This window comes from Dipodomys merriami, unplaced genomic scaffold (assembly GCF_024711535.1).
Source record: "Dipodomys merriami isolate MVZ:Mamm:240054 unplaced genomic scaffold, mDipMer1.0.p SCAF_256, whole genome shotgun sequence".
Classification (NCBI taxonomy): domain Eukaryota; kingdom Metazoa; phylum Chordata; class Mammalia; order Rodentia; family Heteromyidae; genus Dipodomys; species Dipodomys merriami.
The window spans coordinates 1639256-1663220 of NW_027204004.1; the positions used below are offsets into that span (position 1 = coordinate 1639256).

General features: G+C 36.4%; 1 protein-coding gene across 1 annotated transcript; it reads right to left on the reverse strand.

The window, feature by feature from the left end:
- Positions 1 to 11311: 11311 nt before the first annotated feature.
- On the reverse strand, positions 11312 to 13783 carry LOC138836734 (zinc finger protein 665-like). The gene is made up of 3 exons (XM_070035413.1): positions 12830 to 13783; positions 12054 to 12622; positions 11312 to 11969 (listed from the first exon to the last, which is right to left on the reverse strand). Exons 1-3 carry the CDS (start codon positions 13781 to 13783, stop codon positions 11312 to 11314), a joined length of 2181 nt encoding a protein of 726 aa, XP_069891514.1.
- Between the last annotated feature and the right edge of the window lie 10182 nt (positions 13784 to 23965).

Here is a 23965-nt window from a genome sequence, read left to right on the forward strand (position 1 = left end):
TATTTTTTTGATATTTGAGGGACTTCAGTGCCAGTTTTTTCCCCTAGTGGTTACACTAAATTATACTCAAACAAATAGGAACCTTATGGTTCCTTTTCCTGCGATCCTCACTAGCAGTTGTTCTTGTTTACTTGCTGATTGTCACTCTGACTGGAATGAGATGAAATGACAATGTCCTTTTGATTTCCATTTTCTTATGGCCAGGAATGCTGAGCACTGCTTCATCTACTTTGTACTCATTTGTACTTCTTTTGGAGCTCAGTTCTCTCTTGTCTCTTCCATTCTTTTGCCGGTTCATTAATTGGATGATTGGTTCTTTGAGAGTTTAGCTATTTGTGCTCTCTTTGTATCTAGGTTATCAAATATGCAACAGGCAAAGATGTTGTCCCATCCTGCAGTCTGTTAGGCCATGTTTTAATCCTACATTTAGTGGAATTTGTAATAACATTCAAATAATTAAAGTCCTTATACTGTTACTGAACACCTAAATGCTGGAGAATTTTTATGATACAAAAATCTGTGCAAACTTTCTGTTGCAGATATCGTTTTTTAAAATTTACTTTGCTTTAATGGTAGGTTCTTTCCTCTTTTTTTAAACCAGTTTTGTGCTTGGTGAATTTCCTTGCTCATAACTAGCTCTCCAAGTCTTAACCCATGCCTCCTACTCATATTTTTGCTGGATAATTGGAACTAAAGTCTTGTAGGCTTTTCTATCTCAGCGTCCCCTATTCCTTGATCCTCACATGTCAGTTTCATGAGTATCTAGACTTAGAGGCAAAAGCCACTGTTTTATCTGTTTCTTTCTTTCATGTGTGTTGCAGTGCAAAATAAGTTTAATTTTCAAATGCTCAGTTTCATAAAAACATGTCTACTTCTATTTGGACCAATATGTATTGAAAGAGAAAGAAGAAGATACTAAGCACAATCCTGGTTCACCATGGCTGTGAACATTCTTTTCACGAATCTAGCAGTACATTATTTGTGTATATAAGTAAGTGTATATGCTTATATATATGGATATATATCTATATAAACATAAATATATACACACATCCATACAAAAACTCAGAAACACACACATATAAAGAAACAGACAAAAGATTGATAGATAGACAGTAGATATAGATAGATAGAAAGATAGATAGATAGATAGATAGATAGATAGATAGATAGATAGATAGATAGATAGATAGATAGATAGATAGATGAAGAATTTGGAGGCAAGGCCTTAGTATGCAGCCTGAGTTGCTGTCAAACTAGGGAAATTCTTGTCTTACCTCGTAAGTTATTATGTATAAGTTTCTCAAACAAACTTGGCTTACTAAAGTTATTTAAAATGAGTTCTCTGTTGTCCTCAAATCAAATGAAGTGGAATATTTAGTAAAAAAAATTTAAAGTGAGAAATACCTACACAGCCCCATCACAAAAATCTCATTTATTGCATCTATGAGCATTTATTAATAGTGTACCTCTTGCACAACTATGCACATTTACTACAACTGGTATACATGTGCATACATCACAGTTAAATATCCAATATGAGGGATTGAACTCATTCTCTGGGTGCTATTCCTGAGCTTCTTTTCCCATGTTTACTGCTCTATGACTTGAGCCACATCACAAATTCCATTTCCCACATTTTGATGATTACTTGTTGATAAGTTCGCCTGGGATATTTTGTCCTGGCTGCCTTTAAAGCTCAATGCTCAGATATCAGGTTTACAGGCATGAACCACCTGTGATCAACAGCTTTAGATATATTTTATTTACATGTATTGTTTTTTCTGGTACTTAGTAAGCGTTTTTGTTTGTGTTAATGCTGATCCTGAGGCTTGAACTAAAGGCCTTTGTGTTATTCTGAACTTTTTTGCTCAAGATGAGCAATCTAGCACTTGAGCCTCATTTCCTCCTCAGGCGTTTTCGTGATGAGTTAAAAAATTTATCTCAATAACCTCCCTATCTCAGGCTCACTTCGAACCCTCAGAATCAGAACTCAGCCTCCAGATTGGATAGGAGGACAGGTCTGAACCACAGGTGTCTGGACAAATACTATGTCCTGAGGCTTCCTTGAATAATTCACAATGAGCAGCATTTGTTTTCCATTTTGTGGGTTACATATTTGGAGTTTATAATGGAGGAAGAAGCTGAATAAAAGAATCAGGAATCCTTGCTGAGGGCGCTGATATGTCAGAGAAACTATTCACATCAAGGTGAACTGTGCTTTTAGTTTTTGAATGAACTAAATTCCTTTCTATTTACTCCCCTTCTTTGTAGAGATTTTCATTTATTCGTTTTTCAGTCCCGAATAATTTAATAATCTTATTGATATCCCTCCTTTGGAAATGGATCTCACCACCTCCTTTGTGTTTATGTTTAAGGCCCTGATATGGGCCTTGTGACCTGTTCCCTCATGGCTTCTTCTGAGATGAGCTTAGTCAGAAGGGGCAAAACTTGTGCAAAAGATCTGATAAGTTTACAGGTGTTATGAAGGAGTCTGGGTGAATTCAATTAACTGGATGAGTTTGTATTGATTTGTACATAGCATTGATTTTTATATTTCAAATTATGTAAATGTAATCTTACAGCTAACCCCAAAGCAATATATTTGTGTGTTTATATCAAACTCAAGAATAGTAATTGGTATGGCTGATAATTCAAATAAAGAAAGCAGATTTTTTCCCTCAGATCATCACTCTTTATTGAGCATTTATAGTGTACTAGACACAATATAACATACAGAAAATATTGTCCCTGCTCTGGAAGAACTTACAGGAAAGACTTAAAGGCAAAAATGACAAACAGCCCATTCAGGATAGAATTTATAGGAGATACAAAATCGCATCAACTAAGGAGACATGTGCCGCAGTAGAGGATGTTGGAAATAGTTTGTGGGAGTCAAGAAAAGGAAGCAAGTGTTTTTAGACTGTGAGTAGAGCCAGAAAGTTCATGTGGCCTTTTCCCAAGTACATGGCCATCAATGAGGAATGGTTGGTGACAAGACAGAAGGCTAAAAAAAGGAAGATAATCCCATGCACCTGACAAACAGAATGACCAAAATTGAAGGCAAACTGTATCAAGAAACTTTCAAAAGCCAAAACTGTCTTGGAAGCACAGAAGTTAAAGTTAATATGCACTGTCATGATTGGCCAAGAACATTGTGGGTTCTTAATTTAGAAAATGACTGATACTAAAGTGTTAACTTGAATATATTACTTTTCCAATCAATTTTCCCTGCTTCAAAGGGAAAATAATGTTTTTGAGTTGGGGGGAAGAGTTGGAATATGGGAGGTTGCCAGTAGTTAGATTTTTCTTTTTATGTATTTCTGTTATGTTTATGTTATGTTTTGTAGTTATGATAAACTTTGCACTTTAACTTGGTAAAAGTCCAATGTCATCCAAAAGGGATTAAGGAGCAACTTTTTAATAATGTACAATTTCTTTAGAGGAGATTCAAAACTAAAAGATTGTTTATATAAAAAGTTGTAGAAAAAGTAGTTGAAAAAATCTATTCAAAAAAATTTTTATTCCACTTACATGAACTTAATACATGTGTTCTTAACAATTATGCTTGGATCGTTCATGAAAATTTCAAAAAAACATTAAACAAAGCTAGCCATCAGCTCAAGTTATTTCCCTGTTCACTACTTTTTTTAAGAGTATTTGTATTTGAGGCACGTATCAGAAAAGAAAAAAAAATTACAAAAGCAAAAAACAAATTCCAAAAACCAATTCAATACATAGGGTTTTTTGTTTAATGCTCTGCTTGATATACATTAGTAATGAATATCAAGGAGTTCATATTTACTGCACTTTTATTTCTACATTTGTTCTTAGGTTGGCTAAAACATTTATATACAAATAAAATGTGTAGCAAAAATAATGAGAGCAAACAGCAGTTCACTTTACAAATAATGGAATGTGAGCCATTTTTGCCCTTACCTGGAATTAATTGGGTCAAAACTTCGTCTCAAGAGCAGACCTGGTGCTGAAATCAAAGATCGACTGTTCCACAGAAATACATGATTCCAACATAAAATATCCATGGAATATCTGTGAGGCAGGCTAAGACTCTGTCCCTGGATCTCCCAGCTAACAGGCTCCCACGGCTCTGCAGACATGGAGTTTCCTCTAATACAATTTTATTTTGTTACATGTCACCTATATCCTTAATTTACATTGAAATTTTCATAATCAGTGAAAGTATAATTTGATTGCTGCTTAATTTTTGTCATTTTAAAATAATTGTATAATTATACATTCTAGTAACATGAGATTGTGGCATTCACGTTTTGAAAAAATAGTCTATGGAATTGTGTCTTGTATCAGGAGCTCAATGTGAACATTCTATGATGACCATGTACCATGATGATGAGATGATGAATAAAATTTTGACTTCTACTCAAACTGTCACTCAGCGCCAATAGGTTCATATTTGTGAACAGTTGGGACATGCTCAGCTGCATGTCCAAAGTCCTGAGAATTTTGAACGCTGCTTTTACACATGAGACTGCTCATTGTTACTTAATCTATATTCCTCATCTTTTAAAAAATTCTGCAATGTTTTACTCATTTTTAATGTGCAACTAAATTCCATTAAATTACTAAGTTTTTATTTAAGGATCTGCGATGAAACTATTTTTTAAAACATTTTTATAGGGCTGGGAAGGTGGCTCAATGGTAGAGTGCTTGCCTCACATACATGAAGCCCTGGGTTTGATTTCTCAATACTACATAAATAAAAATACAGAAGTGGTGCTGTGGCTCAGGTGTTAGAGTGCTAACCTTGAGATGAACAGCTGAGGGACAAAGCCCAGGCCCAGAGTCCATGCCCCACAATTGACAAAAATATATACATATATATTTTTTTCTATTTAAAATATCATAGTTATTCCAATGTAGTTTTTGTAAACATCTCGGAAGAATAAATATAACAGGGGCCACCCCTTCACTGCCTTTATTAGACAAGGGGACTCGTGATACAATATGTGGCATGAGGGGAGTGTCAAGCTTGAACATAAAAGCCAAGAATTAAAGCACCATGAGTTTAAAGCTAACTACCAACATAAACAAAAGGAAAGATAAATATAGTGATAGAATTTCACGAAACCGAAATTATGCATTATCTTTTTATTTATATTGATGTCCAAATAGAGAATGTTAGCCATGGAAATCCAGAAATTATTGATGGGTTTTCAGAGTACAGTGAGAGAGAAAGAGCATACTGATATTTTTGTCCCTTTGATTTGGAGGATCCTGGGGAAGTGGTCATAAGAAGTGATGTCATCAGGACAGTGAAGTGGACAGAGTGTGTTGAAGCTTGTGTGGTTCTCAGTGAGTTAGGGACTGTGGCAGGGACTGGGTCTCTATAAGATGAAAGGATCCTTCACATTCATCCCAGGTGACCACACATAGGAAGGCAGGCACTGGAGAAAGATTATTATAAGGTTTATTAAAGAAGCCATATTGTCCTGGGAGATGGAGCACATGGCATCTGTCCCTATCCAGGTATGAGGTGGGTCTGTGGCAGGAAGTGAGGTAGGTGGGTGCTTAGATGGGTCTGGGCAGAGAGAGGGAGGGGGCAGCTCTATGGTGGGAACTTCAGGGTTGGGAGGAACTCAGGTCTGGGTGGATCTGAGGACCATAAGAAGGCATAATGCTTACATTCCACAATTGTTGTTTAATAAAATAGTGGTACCAGGCCGGGGGATATGGGTGGAGGTAGTTTCTTCTAGAGTGTCTTCCTGCTGTAAATGGGCAAAGTAGTAAGGGGTTCCTGCTTTATTGCTTGGCCAAATAATGTCTCCAGTTGTCTGTAGTAACAGGATGGCCTTGACTTGTTCCCAGGTGGTGTGCTGGGTGAGGGCTGTTATCCTGTTAAAAGAGACTTTTGGAAAGATCTGGCAAAAATCGACAAGGTAACAAGTTAGCAAGGTAACAAGTTAAACGTTAACACAAATGGCATAGGAGAATACATATTGGCCTTGGGCTGGAAAAGTTCTATTTGGAGCATAATCCCAGTTGTGGCCCATCACCGCGGAGGAGAAATACTCGGGCAGAAAAGCAGAAAGAGGGTGCCTAAGGTCTTTTGGGCAACCAGTTAGCAGAGAACATAATGGACTGCTTGAAAGTACCAGTCAGAGGCTACTATAAATACAAATAGCAGGGAACAAAGCAAGACTGGAACTTTCTGTCCACTAACAAGTTAGACAGGTATGGACATTAGGTGGACAAGCAACTATTTCTCTTGATCTCCCTGCTCTGATTAATTTTGAAAGGGCAAGCATAAAGTAACTCCATTTAGGAAGTAATCTCCTCTTACTCCTCTACATATTTTTCCATTATCTGGACTAAATTTGTCCTGGGGGTTCTCAATGTCTGTTGCTGGGATAGGTTGTCCTAGTTGGCATTGACTGGGTTTGAACTCAAGGTCTGGGCACTTTTCCTGAGCCCTTCTGCTCAAGGCTAATGCTCTACCACCTAATAGTTCCTTGGAGGTGAGAGTCTCTTGAGCCATGTCTCCAGCCTGGCTCTTGGTTGAGTAGCTGGGAAATACTGTTTTAGACAGATTCTTTGTGCCCAGGATGGCTCTGAGTTGAGGCAAAAGGAATCTTTGTCATAAAAGCCCTTTATAATTCCAATTCAAGAAACAAGGAGATCAATGATATAGAGGTTACCTATAACTTGTTAATAATTGACTAACAATTGCTTGTCAGAATTTTGTAGGAAAACCCAGTAGATATTTTAAACTACAATTGATTGACATTCTAAATACTGGCCGTTGCCTGTGGGCAGCATGTTTAAAGTCATACAACATGTAACTTTTTATAAATGTACAGACCCTTTCTTGGGCTATAGCAGCATATCTTGTTTAACATCTTGGTTTGTAAATGCATTTTTCTGGTTGACTGAGGAGCCTGATCTGCAGTGGTTCCAAAAATGACTGCCCCTGTAGGCCTTTAGACAAATCTCATTAGGGACCTAATCTCAGGTCACAACCACTTTTCCTTAACGGATAAATTAATGTGGCTGGGCCAGCTCAAAAGTGATTGTCATTTAGGACTTTGAGCAGATACAGAGCATTTGGGATTTCAATTATCCCTCACATTTTACAACTTTAGTTTTTATAACCCAGTACCATAGATGACTGGCAAGTCCCTGCCAAGTCAGACAGACATGGGCATTAGGCATGCCTAAAAATTATCTTCCCATGACTTCCAGACTCTGATCAAGCTTTGAAGGTCCATGCAGAAGCGACTCCAGGATCTGATACCATTTCTGCCATCCAATGAGCAGTGGCTTACTGCCTCTGAATGTTCCAACATTGATGGGGTTCCAGGAATGCTTTTCTCGATGGTGGGATAAATACTTGTTTAGTAGTTTCTTTCATTGCTTGCTGGACTTTAACTCAGGGTTTGAGTAATGTCCCTCAACTCTCCAGATCAAGAGTAGCCCTCTGCCACTTGGAACTCCAAACCTACTCCGCTTTTGAGCACTCTGCTGGCATATTAGAGATGTCAATCTCACAGGTACCTTTGTCTGCCCAGCCTGGCTTCACACCAATTTTCAGCTTAATGAGTCTTTACTTATGGCCACAATTGTTCCAAATAAAAGCAACAACGATGGGCACTGGAAGGAGATTTAAAAGCATGGTCTTACCTTGAACTCATTCCGGGCCAACATTCGACCTGACAAACTTGTCCTCTGTCCTTAATTGTGGGCCTTTTGGAACGTGATATAAAAATCGTATAATGGCAAAGTAGGTTAAAAAATCATTTTGGTAATCCTAATTTTTATTTTCTACTTTGAAATCAACCTTTAGGACAATTTTTCCTTTTAAACTTTCCTTTTTCTGGGAGGCCTGCTTCTCCCCACAACGTCACAAATTTCTGACAAAAGGGAGGCTATTTTTAAATCTTTTTGAAAAGTCATTTTCTTTTTGCATTAAATTTTTCATTGAAACACTGGGCAACACTCTTTACCTCTTGGCTGAAGGTTTAAACTGGCCATTTTTTACTACAGTATGAGTTACATTTAGCAAATTAGCACTTTATTTTGATGCAGTACCTCTGTACCAAGAATCAAGACTTAGTATCTCTTGCCTGTTAGAGGTAAGTCAATTTACATTTTTTTACTCATACACCGTTAATGGTCTAACATGGTGGTGATTAACATTATAGAAACAAATACCTTTTTTTTCGATCCAGAAACAAATATCTTAAATAGCTTGTTTTTTATTCTTTTTACCGCAAATTCGCAGGATTTTCATCATGTGTGATTCAGCAAGGCTGGAGTCTAGGCAAGGATGTGGCATCTCCCAGTGTGTATGGACTGTCACATCTCTTGCTGGTTACCTGCAAAATTCTATATGCACTAGTTAAAGACCACTGGGGAAAGACCACACTGGCTTTTGCAGGCTGGTGTCACTGGTTTAGGCAGCTGTGACAACTTTGTTCTGTTACATGGGTATTTCCCATGCATAGGAGCAAACTGCATCTTGACACACTGTGGTCCCTTGATTATAAAGGGAGTTGATCAGTGTACAGGGGAGGAAACAGAGAATTAAAACCTTAGGATTAGTTTACCAGTCATGGTCAGAGGTACAATATTTAATCTTAGCATAGATAGACATAAGAAATAACATAAATCACAGCCAACTTAATTACCAATTTCATTGAATTTGGAAAGGAAACCATCTTTTCTAACTCCTTTCCCATGGCCTTTTAAAACTGCCTGCTTTTTTATTTGGCTTATAGTCAGGTCACAAAGCAATTCAGATTGAACGACAGCTTCCACTGACAAAGATTTTTAGCAAGCAGAATACTTGGTAACTTTGGAACCATTACTATTTACATATTTTTCATATACACAGACAGAGACGTTTGTACACAGATTATAGAGCACTCTTAAATGCTAAAATTGGCCATTTAAAGGTTTTGTAATTTTAGCAGTAATACTTTGCCTAATCATGGTAGAAACACATAGTCAGTTCAAAACAAAAAAAACTGCCAACAAGAAGAAACTTTTTTGTAAACAGGAGTCCAGACATGAACAGACATATAGCATGATGTAGTGTCCCCTATCCTGGACACGTAAGGGGGGATGTTTGTAGGACTCAAAAAACATCTAAGGAATTTTATTGTGAAAGCCACCTTCATGCCCCCCCTCTTCACTGGGCTTCCCTCAGAGCACCTGGACCAATTCTTTCCAACCAGACACCCCTGTCATGTGACACCAGGCAGCCCACAAGGATCATTTTTGCCTGTATTTTACCCTACCAAATATCTAGCACAGTCCTACCTCTTTCTGCTTATCTCTATAATCACATGGATATCTGTAAGTATTCTAGCTAGCTTTTGTCCATCATTTTTTCCATGAGTCTAGTTTTTTTACTTGCTTGAGAATTAAATTTAGCAAAACCATAACTCATAATTTGTTATAGAACTAGGAATTTCGAACTAGAAAAAACTATATTCTCCTCTTGAGAAATTCATTTTCACCCTCCATAACAGTGAGAAAGCACAGACTCTCCACAATATCCACACTAGTTTTATTACTCAGAAGAACAATAGCATGATTTACAAGTGAAAAATTCACAACAAACTCATCAGTAGTAAATAGAAAACAGCATGTAGTAAAATCATGTTGGCTTTACTCATCCAAACCCAATTGCTTCAGAATCATGTCTTCATTTTTCCACCAAAGAAACTAGAAATGGAACTGTGATTCTAGTGCTAGAATTTAGCCTTGAGAAAAAGAAGTTAAGGAATGTGGCTAGGCTTTGAGTTCAATCTACAAGACTTGTACCCACACACAAAGAAAATGTATTCCCAAATATGAATTCTTTCTGGTTTTCGGAATGTTTCATAAACTTGGGGATGAAAGATGATGAGACAGATTTTATTCTTGTGCACATTTTGTAATAAACAAAGAGTATTATCTTCCAACAGACCTTCCATTAAAAAATGAACTGGAATAGTAATAGTGTTATAATACATACATAGACCACACATATACTGGAAAACTTTTGGGGAGCAGTGGAGAAATTGATGCTCTCATGTCCTTGGATTAAAGCATGATATTTCTTCCCCATCTATCACTACCAAACCAGTCAGGATGATTTGAGTTCAATCTCAAAGGTCCAGAGCTCCTATTTCTGAGAAGTGTTTATTAAATTTCCTTGAACATCCATTCCTCAATATAAAAGACACAAGTCAACAATTTTACTATCTTAATTCTTTGTCAAGCTTGGAAGTAATTTATACCCATCCCTTTGGTCCAACCCCTGAATAATATGAAGGGGCATACTCTACACAATGAGAGGATGAGAAATGTTGGCTCAGTGAGTGGTTTCCCCTTACAACTAGCTTAATTCTGCCATGAGGGATTTCTCTATAATTTACAGAGTTTTCTGCCAAAGGTTTCCCTATGTTTCATTTTTGTGTGAGTGCTCTAATGCTGGCTGAAGGTTCATTTCTTCTTGAAAGACGTCCTCTAATGTTCACTCCACAGTCTGTCTTGTCTCTAGGTCTCTGAAATATGTAGAGAAACCGCTGAAACTTCGGCTAAATATTTGTCTACATTTATTATACTCATATTTTCTCTCCTTATTACGTTCTTGGATGTGCTGAGGACTGACTTCTATTAAAATTGCATATTTGTTAGACCTGTAAGTTTTCTTTTCTCCTATGAGATTCAGTTCTCTGATAAACACTGTGCTATGCTGCCGAAGTGGGATTTTCTACATTGGTATTATTCATACCTTGTCTTTCTTGTCTGTGCTCTATAAACACTCATCCCTGCATGATTACTAAGTGAAGGACTTTTTTGATACTTGTTTCATTTTCTCCTGTGTGTTTTCCGATGAAAATTTAACTATAACTTCTCGAAAATTTCCACATTTTTTATTCATAAGATTTTTCTCCTGTGTACATTCAATTTGGAACCATGAGTTATGCCTTCTTGCTAAAAGGCTGCACATTTGCTACATTCACAAGGCTTCTATCAGGTTTTTGTTCTATCATGCAAACTTATTTTCCTTCCAGGTGAGTCTTTCCATAGTTATCATATTCCTAAGGTTTCTCATGTGGGTGGATTCTCTTATGCTTCCTGAGGTATGAACTCCGGATTAAGGACTTTCCACATTTGTTACATTCATAAGGTCTCTCTCCTGTGCGTATTCTCTGATGAACAGTAAGGTGAAATTTCTGTCTGAAATACTTTCCACATTTGTTACATTCATAAAGTTTCTCTCCTGTGTGTTCTTTGATGGACCGTAACCTTAAATACGTGACATTAATCTTAAATACGTCCCTCATTTGTTACATTCATAGGGTTTCTCTCCTGTGTGTGTTCTCTGATGAACAATAAGGTTTGACTTACATGTGAAAGATTTTTCACACACATTACATTCATAAGGTTTCTCCCCTGTATGTTTTCTTTGATGGACAGTAAGGTGTGATTTTAATCTGAAATACTTTCCACATTTGTTACATTCATAAGGTTTCTCTCCTGTGTGTGTTCTCTGATGAACAGTAAGGTCTGACTTACTGGTGAAAGACTTTTCACACACATTACATTCATAAAGTTTCTCTCCTGTGTGTGTTCTCTGATGGAGAGTAAGGTGAAACTTCTGTCTGAAATACTTTCCACATTTGTTACATTCATAAGGTTTCTCTCCTGTGTGTGTTCTCTGATGAACAGTAAGGTGTGACTTATGGGTGAAAGACTTTTCACACACATTACATTCATAAGGTTTCTCTCCTGTGTGTGTTCTCTGATGGAGAGTAAGGTGAAACTTCTGTCTGAAATACTTTCCACATTTGTTACATTCATAAGGTTTCTCTCCTGTGTGTGTTCTCTGATGAACAGTAAGGTCTGACTTATGGGTGAAAGACTTTTCACACACATTACATTCATAAGGTTTCTCTCCTGTGTGTGTTCTCTGATGAACAGTAAGGATTGACTTACGGGTGAAAGACTTTTCACACACATTGCATTCATAAGGTTTCTCCCCTGTATGTTTTCTTTGATGAACAGTAAGGTGTGATTTTAATCTGAAATACTTTCCACATTTGTTACATTCATAAGGTTTCTCTCCTGTGTGTGTTCTCTGATGAACAGTAAGGTGTGACTTATGGGTGAAAGACTTTTCACACACATTACATTCATAAGGTTTCTCTCCTGTGTGTATTCTCTGATGGAGAGTATGGTGAAACTTCTGTCTGAAATACTTTCCACATTTGTTACATTCATAAGGTTTCTCTCCTGTGTGTGTTCTCTGATGAACAGTAAGGTGTGACTTATGGGTGAAAGACTTTTCACACACATTACATTCATAAGGTTTCTCTCCTGTGTGTGTTCTCTGATGAACAGTAAGGATTGACTTATGGGTGAAAGACTTTTCACACACATTGCATTCATAAGGTTTCTCCCCTGTATGTTTTCTTTGATGAACAGTAAGGTGTGATTTTAATCTGAAATACTTTCCACATTTGTTACATTCATAAGGTTTCTCTCCTGTGTGTGTTCTCTGATGAACAGTAAGGTCTGACTTATGGGTGAAAGACTTTTCACACACATTACATTCATAAGGTTTCTCTCCTGTGTGTGTTCTCTGATGAACAGTAAGGTCTGACTTATGGGTGAAAGACTTTTCACACACATTACATTCATAAGGTTTCTCCCCTGTATGTTTTCTTTGATGAACAGTAAGGCGTGATTTTAATCTGAAATACTTTCCACATTTGTTACATTCATAAGGTTTCTCTCCTGTGTGTGTTCTCTGATGAACAGTAAGGTGTGACTTACAGGTGGAAGACTTTTCACGCACATTACATTCATAAGGTTTCTCTCCTGTATGAGTTCTCTGATGAACAGTAAGTTCTGACTTCTGTCTGAAATAATTTCCACATTTGTCACATTCATAAGATTTCTCTCCTGTGTATGTTCTCTGATGCGAAATGATGTATGACTTCATTCTAAATGATTTTCCACATTTGTTGCATTCGTCAAACTTCAGTTCTTTGTCAGTTCTGTGATGCCTTCTGAGACCTGACTTTTGAGTGGAAAATTTCCTACGTTCTTTGTATTCATAGGGTTTCAATTCTGCTGTTGTTTTAGGTTGGTCAGAATTTAGTTCTGATTTCTTAAAGATAGATTTTGCAAATCGCTTATGCACATCAGGCTTCTCTGGATATTTCCTCTCAGGTTTTGTAAGGTATAAATCCTTACTGAATGATTTCTCACATTCACTACTTCTATACGGACTCTCTCCTGTGTCTCTTTTCTGATGCATAGTGACTGGAAACCTCCCTCCCTGACAAAGTTCTTGGGCAAGAAGAGCAGACTTATCATATTCTTCTCTGTATTCATTATGGTTAGAGGCAGGATCTCTGACACAAAACCAATTATGGGGAAAGAATATCATATCTGAATTTAATATCTTCTCTCCTCCATATTCAAAATATGGACCATAATAATTTTGACTAAAAGCCTCTGAATATCTAAGTGATTGTTTAACTACAGGAGAAACACCAGACATATATGCAGCCGGCATCTTACCAGGCTCACTGTAGTGGAGCATGTTCTGACACTGAATGAACTCGTCTGTCGTCATCCTTAAGGAGTTCTCACCATTCCTATTCACATACGGCTTTTGTTTTGAGGTCAAGTTAGAATTCGTCACTAATCTCACTCTTTGCTCTATTGTGTTAATATTTGTGACAGCTACGTCATGCAGACATTCATCTGAACCTTCCTGGTAAGTCTTTATCACATGCTCCATTTTTTGAACATCTAAAATGAGTCATATAAAGGAGAAAAAACATAAATAAGATCCAAATACTCCTTAATGTAAAGGTAAAGACATTTTTCCATCTTAACTATTACATATTTTAAAATATTAAAGTAGGAATTAATTTATGAGAAATAAATTTCTTTCACTACAATGTATTGATTAAGAAAGTAATACTCTTCCTTACACCCTTAAACCTGGGAAGAACTCCAGGCCTAGTGTTGTCCTTCAGCTCTTCAGCTCAATGCTAACTCTCTACCACTTGAGCCAAAGCACCACTCCCAGTTTTTTCTGCTTATGTGGTGCTGAAGAATCGAACCCAGAGCCTTATGCATGCAAGGCAAACACTCTACCACTGGTCTACTATAATCAAGAACTCTAATAACAACAGATGCTGGAGGGGATATAGACAGAAGGGAACACTACTGCATTGTTGGGAGTGTAAACTTGTTCAACTACTTTGGAAAATAGAATGGAGGCTCCTCAAAAGACTCCACATAGAGCTCCCCTATGACCTAGCAATCCCATTTCTGTGCATTTACCCAAATGATCATAAACAAGACCATACTAAGGGTATGCTGAGCAGCACAACTATGTTTATTGCAGCATTGTTTACCATAGCTAAGATAAGGAAGCAACACAAATGCCCCTCAGTAGATGAATGGATCAAGAAAATGTGGTATATATACTTAATGGAATTCCATGCATTCATCGGAAAGAATGATCTGGCTCCATTTGTTTGGAAATGGAAAGACTTGGAAAAATTATATTGAGTGAAGAAAGCCAGGCCCAAAGAAATATGGGTCCCATGGTTCCCCTTATTTGCAATAACTAGTATATATCTGAGACAAGCAGAAATGGTCAATAAGTTGATGTTAGGCAAAACGAACCCCAAGATAAGGACTCAAATGCTTTTTTTTTCTTGCTTGCTATTGTTTCTAACATATATATATATATTTCTTTGTTGCCTTATTTGTCCCTCACCCATGGTATAACCCCTATTTTTACTGTATTTGATGTAGATATAATTTGTTGAGGGGAGGGTGGACCCATTTCAACAATGAGCTGTACAAGATGTTATGTCGAAAAATGAACTTTACACCTTTGGCTGGATGCGGGGACTGGAGAGGAATGATGGGAAGGGATGATAACGGGAAACAAAGGGGGAGGCAACAATGCTTGATAAGAAATGTACTCATTAACTTGCCCAAGTAATTATAACCCCTCTGTACAGTATTTTCACAATAAAAAAAAGAGTAACACTGACAGTTTATGATGGAAAATGTTTTTCTGTGTTTCAGATTTTTCTTCTTTTTGATGTCAGAGGAATTATTTACACAAATCACGAAACTATTTACTGCTAGCTTTTTAACCTGTATAATTTAATATGTAGCATTCTTCGTTTTTTTTCCCAAAAAATTGCTCTGTTTGATCTTAGGGGAATAGATACTTTGTATTGTTTATTTTCTTAAAATAATTTATATGTCTACTTTACTTCTCAAACATTAGGAGAACATTAGTTTCTAACTTTGGAGATTGTACGTTTTTTATACAAACCTTTTCCTTTCACCTGAGAATAAAGTTTATTTCCACATTTCTTCAGTTATAAGTTCTCACTGTGAATTATTTTAAGTATCTTTAGAAATTTTCAAATTTGTTTCCCTCCATCTTAGACAGAATCTCATCACACTTTTAAACCCTCAGACTAATGAACTAAAGCCACATCAGCTCACCACCTAGGTAATCATTCTCTCTAGACTGAAAGCTTTGGTTCTGTATCCTGGCCTCTACCCTCCTCATTCTTATCAGAGGATAGCAGCCTTGGCATATTCATTTGCTATACCTGCCTACTACTAGTTTCAAAGAAAACTAAATCTCATTTTTCACATTTCTAATTTTCGTTTTTCAAAATAATTTCCACGAGAAAGAAATGCTAACTTTACCTTTACTGCCCTACACAGTTCAGTGTGCATCTACATGCATTTTTGATTCACAAATCTAACACAAAGATCACCTAGTCCTCTGCTACACATGGGACTCAAGGGAATTAGGAATATTATTGGTCAGTACATAGCAAGACGAGTTTACCAATTTGGTTCTGGATCCGAGATAATTTTGCAAGATGCTTTAACTCACCTAAGAAATTCTTGTCTGAGGCTTCTCTAATATATGGCTCTTCATCTTGCTCCAGCTTGACAATCAATTGAGGTTTAGGACCAGTGTGCCCTGTTAATAAGAGTAAAGACCTATTGCTCATGCTGTGTCAAAATTGTTTTAAGATTTCAGATATCCTGTTAACAAGGTTTCTCCTAAATCTTCTTTCATTTCTCACTGGCTGCATGGTTGAATCTCCCTGAGGTTTGAATTAATTTTGCAGGTTGTGTGACTTGAATGCAATTCTTTTCATCAAGGTTAGCATTCTATTAGTTTGAGTCCTAGCTCCACTTCCAGTTTAAGAGTAGTTATCTTGAGATAAGAGTCTCATGGAGACTTCACTGGCATTTTTTGCTTCAAACTGAAAGCCTCAGATTTCAGACTCCTAAGAATTACAGGCATGAACCACTACATATAGTACTAGGTTTGGATTATAAATACTCCCTCTAAATTGATTTCCAGTTCATACTTCCAATAATAATAAATAGGTGTGTATGTATGTATGTATTTATGTATGTATGTATGTATGTGTTTTCTAGATTGTATATCCACCCACAATAATCACCTCAAGTTTGGGAAGACAGTCTCCTCTTTACGGAAGATAGTTTGGAACTTTTGTCAAACTGCTGATTTGGATTCTTAAACAATGAAAATAAAATTGCCTCAGAATATGTATAATTTTCTGGGCACCACTGGTTCACACCTGTAATCCTAGCTACTCAGTAGGCTGTGATCTGAGGATTGCCATACAAAGGCAGCCCTAGTAGGAAAGCTGTGAGATACTTATCTCCAATTTAACCACCAGAAAGTTTCAAAAGGCACTGATGCTCAAGTGATAGAGTGCTCACCTTGAACTGAAGAGCTGAGGCACTGTACCAACCACCAGAGGTCAAGCCCTACTTAACTTTTCAAGTTAATGTGATATTTTTGGCTCACCTAAGGACACCAGCATGCTATAGGTTTCCTGCATCACATCTCTATACAGGGTCCTCTGAGAAATATCCAATTCTTGCCACTCCTCCCAGCTGAATTCCACAGCCACATCATCAAATGACACCAATTTCTGTAAGGGTGCATTCCATCAATCTCTGAGTCATGAGAACACCAAAGCTAGAATTTCATTCTTCAACATGTGTGCTTTTGTATTACAGAATGTGGTTGGAACTTTCTGTGTTATTTATAAAATGAGAGAATATATAATCAAAGTAGAAATATTTGCCTCCATAGTAACTTGGTAATTACACATACAAAGTTTTTCTAACACATGAGAACACATTTCTGGTTCCAGCAATAAAGACAAGAAAACAGTTCTAATAAGCTAATAACCTAGCAAGACAACAATAAGTATGAGTAGGAGTCTGAAAGTCTGTGTTTAGCATATTTTGGTAATATTTACTACATATCTGGGTAACAATGAGTAAATAAATATATTTTCTGCATTTTCATATTCTGCTTCACTGACAATACTATTTAGATTTTCTATTAAATAGTGCTCTCATAAAGAGTCACAACATGGTCATTACATCATATGGAATACATAACACATTCATAGAGCTATGTAAAGCACTGTATTCAGGTGAATGTTAGAAGGAGTAAAATTATTCAAAAAATAGTAAATGAATTATTTGGCTCTCATAAGATTTGACTTAGTTCTCCCAATAAAACATCCGATGTTAATCATTTTTGTTATTAAATTTCTAGATATAAAAGTATGGTCATAGATAGCCATATGTTTCCTTCATATGTAAAAACGAATTGCCAGCATGAACGTCTGTGAACATTGACTACTTCCTACCACAACAAATACTTACTTATTACCATAAAATGTTTCTTAATCAGCTTTGCATTTTAATAGGCCTTCATTGAAGGATGGATGTAAATGGATAGAGGCTTAAGGAACGCTCAAGATGATCCCCAAAAATGTGAAATATGACCACCACAAGAAGGATAGGGAATAAAAACTATGAATTGGGACATGATCTAAAAAATATAGTAGTTTTAAGATTTAGAATAAATTACTGCACTAATTTGTTGTACACTGTCTAAAAGGAATGCAGTCATTCTTGACAATATCAGAGGTGAATGATGACTAACACACAAAAAGAAAAAAAAAATATATATATATATATACAGTGTTTAAAGAAAATAGACTTCAATACACAATCCATTGGACAAAAGGCCTCTTCTAACAATATAGCTTGAAGGTATTCCTAGGGAAAGATAATGCATTATTAACACATGTTCATTTTAAGTGCTATAAAAATTATTCTGAGGGGCTGGGAAGGTGGCTGGCTCAGTGGTAGAACACTTGCCTTGAATGCTTGAGGCCCAGGGTTCGATTCCTCAGCACCACATAAGCAAAAAAGAAAAAAGCCAGAAGTGGCACTGTGGCTCAAGTGATAAGGGCCTAGCCTTGAGCTGAAGAGTTGAGGGAAAGGGCGCAGGGTCAGAGATCAGGCCCGACAACCATACCAAAAAAATTTATTCTGCATCAAGAGAAAAAAAAAAATTGCTAACATAGATCTACACAGAGGACAAGATTATTAAAAAGCTAAATGTGTAGTTAAAGGAATGGTACATGTGTAGGTAAAAGAATGTATAGAAAACATTGTATGTAATTTCTCTTGTGAAAAGAAAACTTATAGTATCATACTCATAATTCATAAGGAATGCAAATTCAATATACAAACACATAAGTGTATTAAAAACAAAGTTTGTGAATCCTGCATGTAGATCAATGAATTTGCCTCGCAAATAAGGGGGTCTGAGTTTAAAGAATTATTTCTACAAAAATTTAAAAGGGGAATAGAAAGGTTATACATTCCATTCAATTCCATTGAAAAGTAACTATATTATGCTATATGTTACTAGTATGATAATATTGTAAAGTTTAATGTTCCTAGTAAAAATGCATCCAGCAAGTGAATTTCCTTTGTGTTCCCAACAAAGAAGCCTACAGTGTAGAAAGTTCATTTTCTTGCAGTTCTAAAGTATAACAATTTTCTTGCACATTTTACTTCTGCTGAAGCTCTATGCTTCCGACAGAGTATGGCCTTTGTTCTTTACATGAAATGTCTGCTTATTTTTGTATGAAGAATATTAATAAGACCCTTTGTAAAAACCTTGCAGTCCTTGCATATTTTGAGTTGCACAAATTCAATGGAACATAGAACCAAATCTTTGAAAAAGTAGGGCAACTGTATTAAGCATGCAGTCTTATTTTTATCCTAAGAACAATGCACTATAACAACTATTTACATCAGATTTAATTTGTAATGGTATCAGAGGTAATTCACAGTGTACAGGACAATGCCTGCAGCTTATATGAGAGGTGATTTACGGTGAATTTGAGGTGTGTGCAGGTTACATAGAAGCGAAATAAGAAATAAATATCAGATGAGACAAACAGATATTAAATAGCAAAATGTCCATCAAAATAAGACCATATTTATATTGTAAAATATAGTAAATATATAAGGCACTGTCTGACATGAACAGAAGAAAGAAAACTTAATGAGCAATCCAAAGTCATGGACTAGAGAGAAATAAAAATTTTAAAAACTATACAAAGATACCATGAGCAAAATTTAATGATGATAAATACAAATAGTGATAATATGTAGGAAATAAGCATCAGCCCAAAATATTTGACCACTGATACAGATTGATAATAACAGACAGATTATACATTATGATAATAAAAATTTATACTGAAAAGCAAAGTGTAGAAAGACATGTTTAAAAGACCATGCAGGTTTAATACTTTAATCTACCATTACTATTGCAGAACTAATACTCCTCTTACTACCTGACATAACAACCAGACAAAAAAATCAGCACAAACACACACATGGATGCCATTATCTTAAACTTAAAAAACAAAACACGATAGTGTTACATTTATCAAGACACATATTCCAAGATTACTAGTAAATCAGAAGACAAATGGTGTAGAAACCAATATGAAAAATTAAAATTATGTTATAAATACATGAAAATTAAAAGATATATTTGTAGTATTCTATGAGTGAAATAAATACAGGGACATTAAAATGGATCTCAAAGAAATGTATTCCTTCATTGTGATTTATAGAATATTAAATGTAGCCTCTTTCTTACTTCACCTTTGAAATCAAAAAAATACTTTGGGGCTGGGAATATGGCTAAGTGTTAGAGTACTTGCCTGCCATGCATGAAGCTCTAGGTTCCATTCCTCAGCACTACATAAACAGAAAAATTAGGAAATGGCACTGTGGCTCAGGTGGTAGAGTTGTAGACTTGACCAAACCAAGATCAGGAATGGTGCCCAGGACAGGCTCCAAATTCAAGCCCCAGGTTTGGCAAAAAAAAAGTTTAAATATATGTATGGTGTATTCACAGGGATCTCTTCTGGAGAGTGGGGGAAAGCCAGAGAACTAGAAGGAAATGGGGCAAAAAGCGCATCTGTGGAGGTCATTAGGCAATGATGAGTGTAAGCTATACAAATCATGAGTCAAGATGGAAGGGAAACATTGGGAGAGAGTGAGGATATGGAAGACACAGCATGAAAGGAAATGTACTCAATACCTGGCCCAGGAAATGGTAGTCTCCCCATACATCACCACTATAACAATAAATTCAATTAAATTTGAAACAATTTCTTCATGGAGTTGTGTGATCATAAAGTTAGTGAAGAAAATGTAGCACAGTTAGAAGAACAGCTACAATTATTAAAAATAAAATACATCACTTAATTGAAACATGAAATACTGGAGCTTAGGTTGAATATTAATTTTACATATGCTGTTAACAATAATCTAACTTTATTGTAGTATCCAATTAACTGTTAATGATAAATATTCATGCAATTAAAACAAGTGCTTCTGGCTCAAGATGCTGATCCTCCCCTAGTTACTAAGGAGGCTGGAAACCAGGCAACTGGGTAGACAACTCAAATTAAGCAGCTAATCAACAGATTGGAGGAGGTGTGGCTCAAATGATAATGCCAAAAAGGAAATTAAAGCACAACTTAGGAAGTGGGAAAACCTACCATGCTCCCAGAATGGGAGAATCAAAATTGTGAAAATGACAATACTTCCAAAGGCTATCTACACCTATCAATTGTCCAACCTCATTCTTCAATGAAATATTAAAAGCAATCCAGAAATATATATGGAACAATAAAAGTCCCCAGATAGCAAAAACGATCCATACCAGAAAAAACAATGCTGGTAGAATATCACTAACAAATTTCATACAGTACTACAAAGCGATAGTAATCAAAACAGCTTGGTAATTGCACAAGAACAAACTTGAGGACCACTGGAATAGGACTGAAGTCCCAGAAATGAACACACAGACCTATATCCACCTAAACTTTGAGAAGGGAGCTAAAATATAGAATGGAGGAAAGACAACTTCGTCAGTAAATGGTGGTAGCAAAGTTGGTTCATAACCTGCAGAAAACTAAAGCTAGATCTGTATATATAACCCTGCACAAAGAATCAAATCCAAAAGGATCAAAAACCGCACATTCAAAGCAAACACCCTAATAAACATTACAGAAAAGAATAGGAAAAACTCTAGTGATACTTGTAACCAGCCAAAATTTTCTTAATAGAGACCCAGAAACACAACAAATCAAAGAAAGGTTGGACAAATAGGATTGCATGAAACCGCAGAGCTTCTGCATGGCAAAGGTCATTGCTAACAAGATCAATACAAAGCCCAGAGATTGGGAGAAGATCTTCACTTGACATAAAATGAACATGGGTCTCATATCTAAAATATACTTAGAACTCAAGAAATTAAATCCCCAACAACAAATCCTCAGAGAAACAACTGCCCAATAAATAAGTGGGCTAAAGACTTAACAAGAATCTAATCTGAAGAGGAGATAAGAATGGCCAAAAGACATATTTTTTTAAAAAAGGCTCAACTTATAAATATGTTAGAAACAATTACAAGAAAGAAAATATATTCGAATCCTTAACGGGGTTCATTTCGCCTAAAATCAACTTATCTGATAGTTTCTGCTTGTCTCAGACATATACTAGTTATTGCAAGTAAGGGAAAACATAGGACCTACGTTTCTTTGGGCCTTGCTTACTTCACTTAGTATAATTTTTTCCAAGTCTTTCCATTTCCTAACAAATGGAGCAATTTCATTCTTTAAAAAAAAAACTAAAAAACCAAAAAAAGCCTCAACTTCTCTAGCCAAAAAGAAATGCAAATTAAGACAACCTTGAAATTCCACGTCACCCAAGATAGAATGGCTATAATGAAGGACACTAATAACAACAGATGCTGGAGGGGATGCGGACAGAAAAGTGAACCCTATTGCATTGTTGGTGGGAGTGTAAACTTGTTCAATCACTTTGGAAAGTAGTTTGGAGGTTCCTCAAAAGACTGCACATAGTGATCCCCTTTGACCCAGCAATCACACTTTAGGGTATTTACCCAAAGATTACAAACAAGGGAATACTAAAGCCACCAGCACACCTATGTTTATTGCAACTTTATTTACCATAGCTAAGATATGGAACCAACCTCGATGCCCCTCAGTAGATGAGTGAATCAAGAAAATATGATATGTATATATCCATATATACATAATATGTATTTATACATATATGTATGTATATATACGCACACACACACACACACACACACACACACCTACACACTCACACAATCCTTTTCTATGCCTCCATCAGAAATAATGGCATCACCCCATTTATTAGGATATGGAAAGACTTGGAAAACCTTGTATTAAGTGAAGTAAGCCAGGCCCAAAGAATCACAGGTCCCATGGTATCCCTTATTTGAAATAACTAATACATGTGTAGGACAAGCAGAAATAGTCAACAGCAAATATATAACCATATAAGATGATATGAAGTAAAATGAGCACTAAGACAGGAACCCGGGTGGTTTTTGTTTCTTGCTATTGTTTTTAATGTACTTATAATGTACTATGTGATTTTCTTTGTTCCTTTGGTATGTTCTTCCCCCACGGTATAACCTCTGTTATCACTGTATTTTTTTTTGCAGTGCCATGCATCTTGTATATACATTTTTATAATTTGGCGATAGGAAGGAAAGAAAAACAAAAGGTTTAATTATAACAATGACCCATTGTAACAATGAGATGTACAAGACACTAGGTTGGGGGCTGGGAAAGTGGATCAGTGGTAGAGCGCTTGCCTTGCATGCATGAGGCCCAGGGTTCGATTCCTCAGCACCACATAAGCAAAAACAAAAAAAAGCTGGAAGTGGCGCTGTGGCTCAAGTGGGAAGAGCTGAGGGACAAGTCCCAGTCCCAGAGTTCAGGCCCCACAACCGGACCAAGAAAAAAAAAAAGGCACTAGGTTGAAAACAAACTTTACCATTTGTGTGAGGGAGGGTGGGAGGGATTGCAGAGGTTAGGAGGAAAGAAATGGTAGAGGAAAGACAAAGGCGCAGGTAACAATGCTCCCTAGGAAATATAATCACTTAACTGTAACCCCTCTGTAAACTATTTTACAATGCAAAAAGATTTTTTTTAAGAACAAGTAGTTCCAACAGTGAAGGAGGAAGCTGACAGGATGTGAGGCCTGTGAGTTCCTGTTTCAACACTAGCACAAGAAAGGCACAGTGGAGAATTAGGTAGGTGTATCCCATTAGTTTTGAATTTAGACACCAACATGCATCACAACAAACCTTCATCTCAGACATAAAAAAAAAGGGGGTAAGAAAATTTCAATTCAAAGAACTATGTCAGCAAAGGAAAATTGATCAGTAAAACAAGTTCCCAGATACAGCATTTGCAAAATGGTGAGAGACAGATGGAGAGAAGGGGGACTGAAATAGATGAACACACAGGCAGGAAAATATATAAAAAGTGAGAGAAAGAGAGAAATGATGAAAGCTTATGAGTAGGAAACAGAATGAAGAGAGTAAATAGAGAAAAATATCTTGTGATGACACCTTAAGAAAAATACAGAGGGTTTTCTAGGAAGACAACACACTATATCATCAAATATCATCAAGTTTTATGTA

Bases quoted from the DNA above. Each gene is read 5' to 3' on its own strand.
- LOC138836734 (XM_070035413.1), bottom strand. From the start codon at position 13,783: ATGGAGCATGTGATAAAGACTTACCAGGAAGGTTCAGATGAATGTCTG. The intron at 12,623-12,829 runs GTGCGTGAAAAG...TCAGACCTTACT, and splicing joins AGAAACCTTATGAATGTAAT to GTTCATCAGAGAACACACAC. The intron at 11,970-12,053 runs ATTAAAATCACA...AAAGTCTTTCAC, and splicing joins AAATGTGGAAAGTATTTCAG to CCGTAAGTCAATCCTTACTG.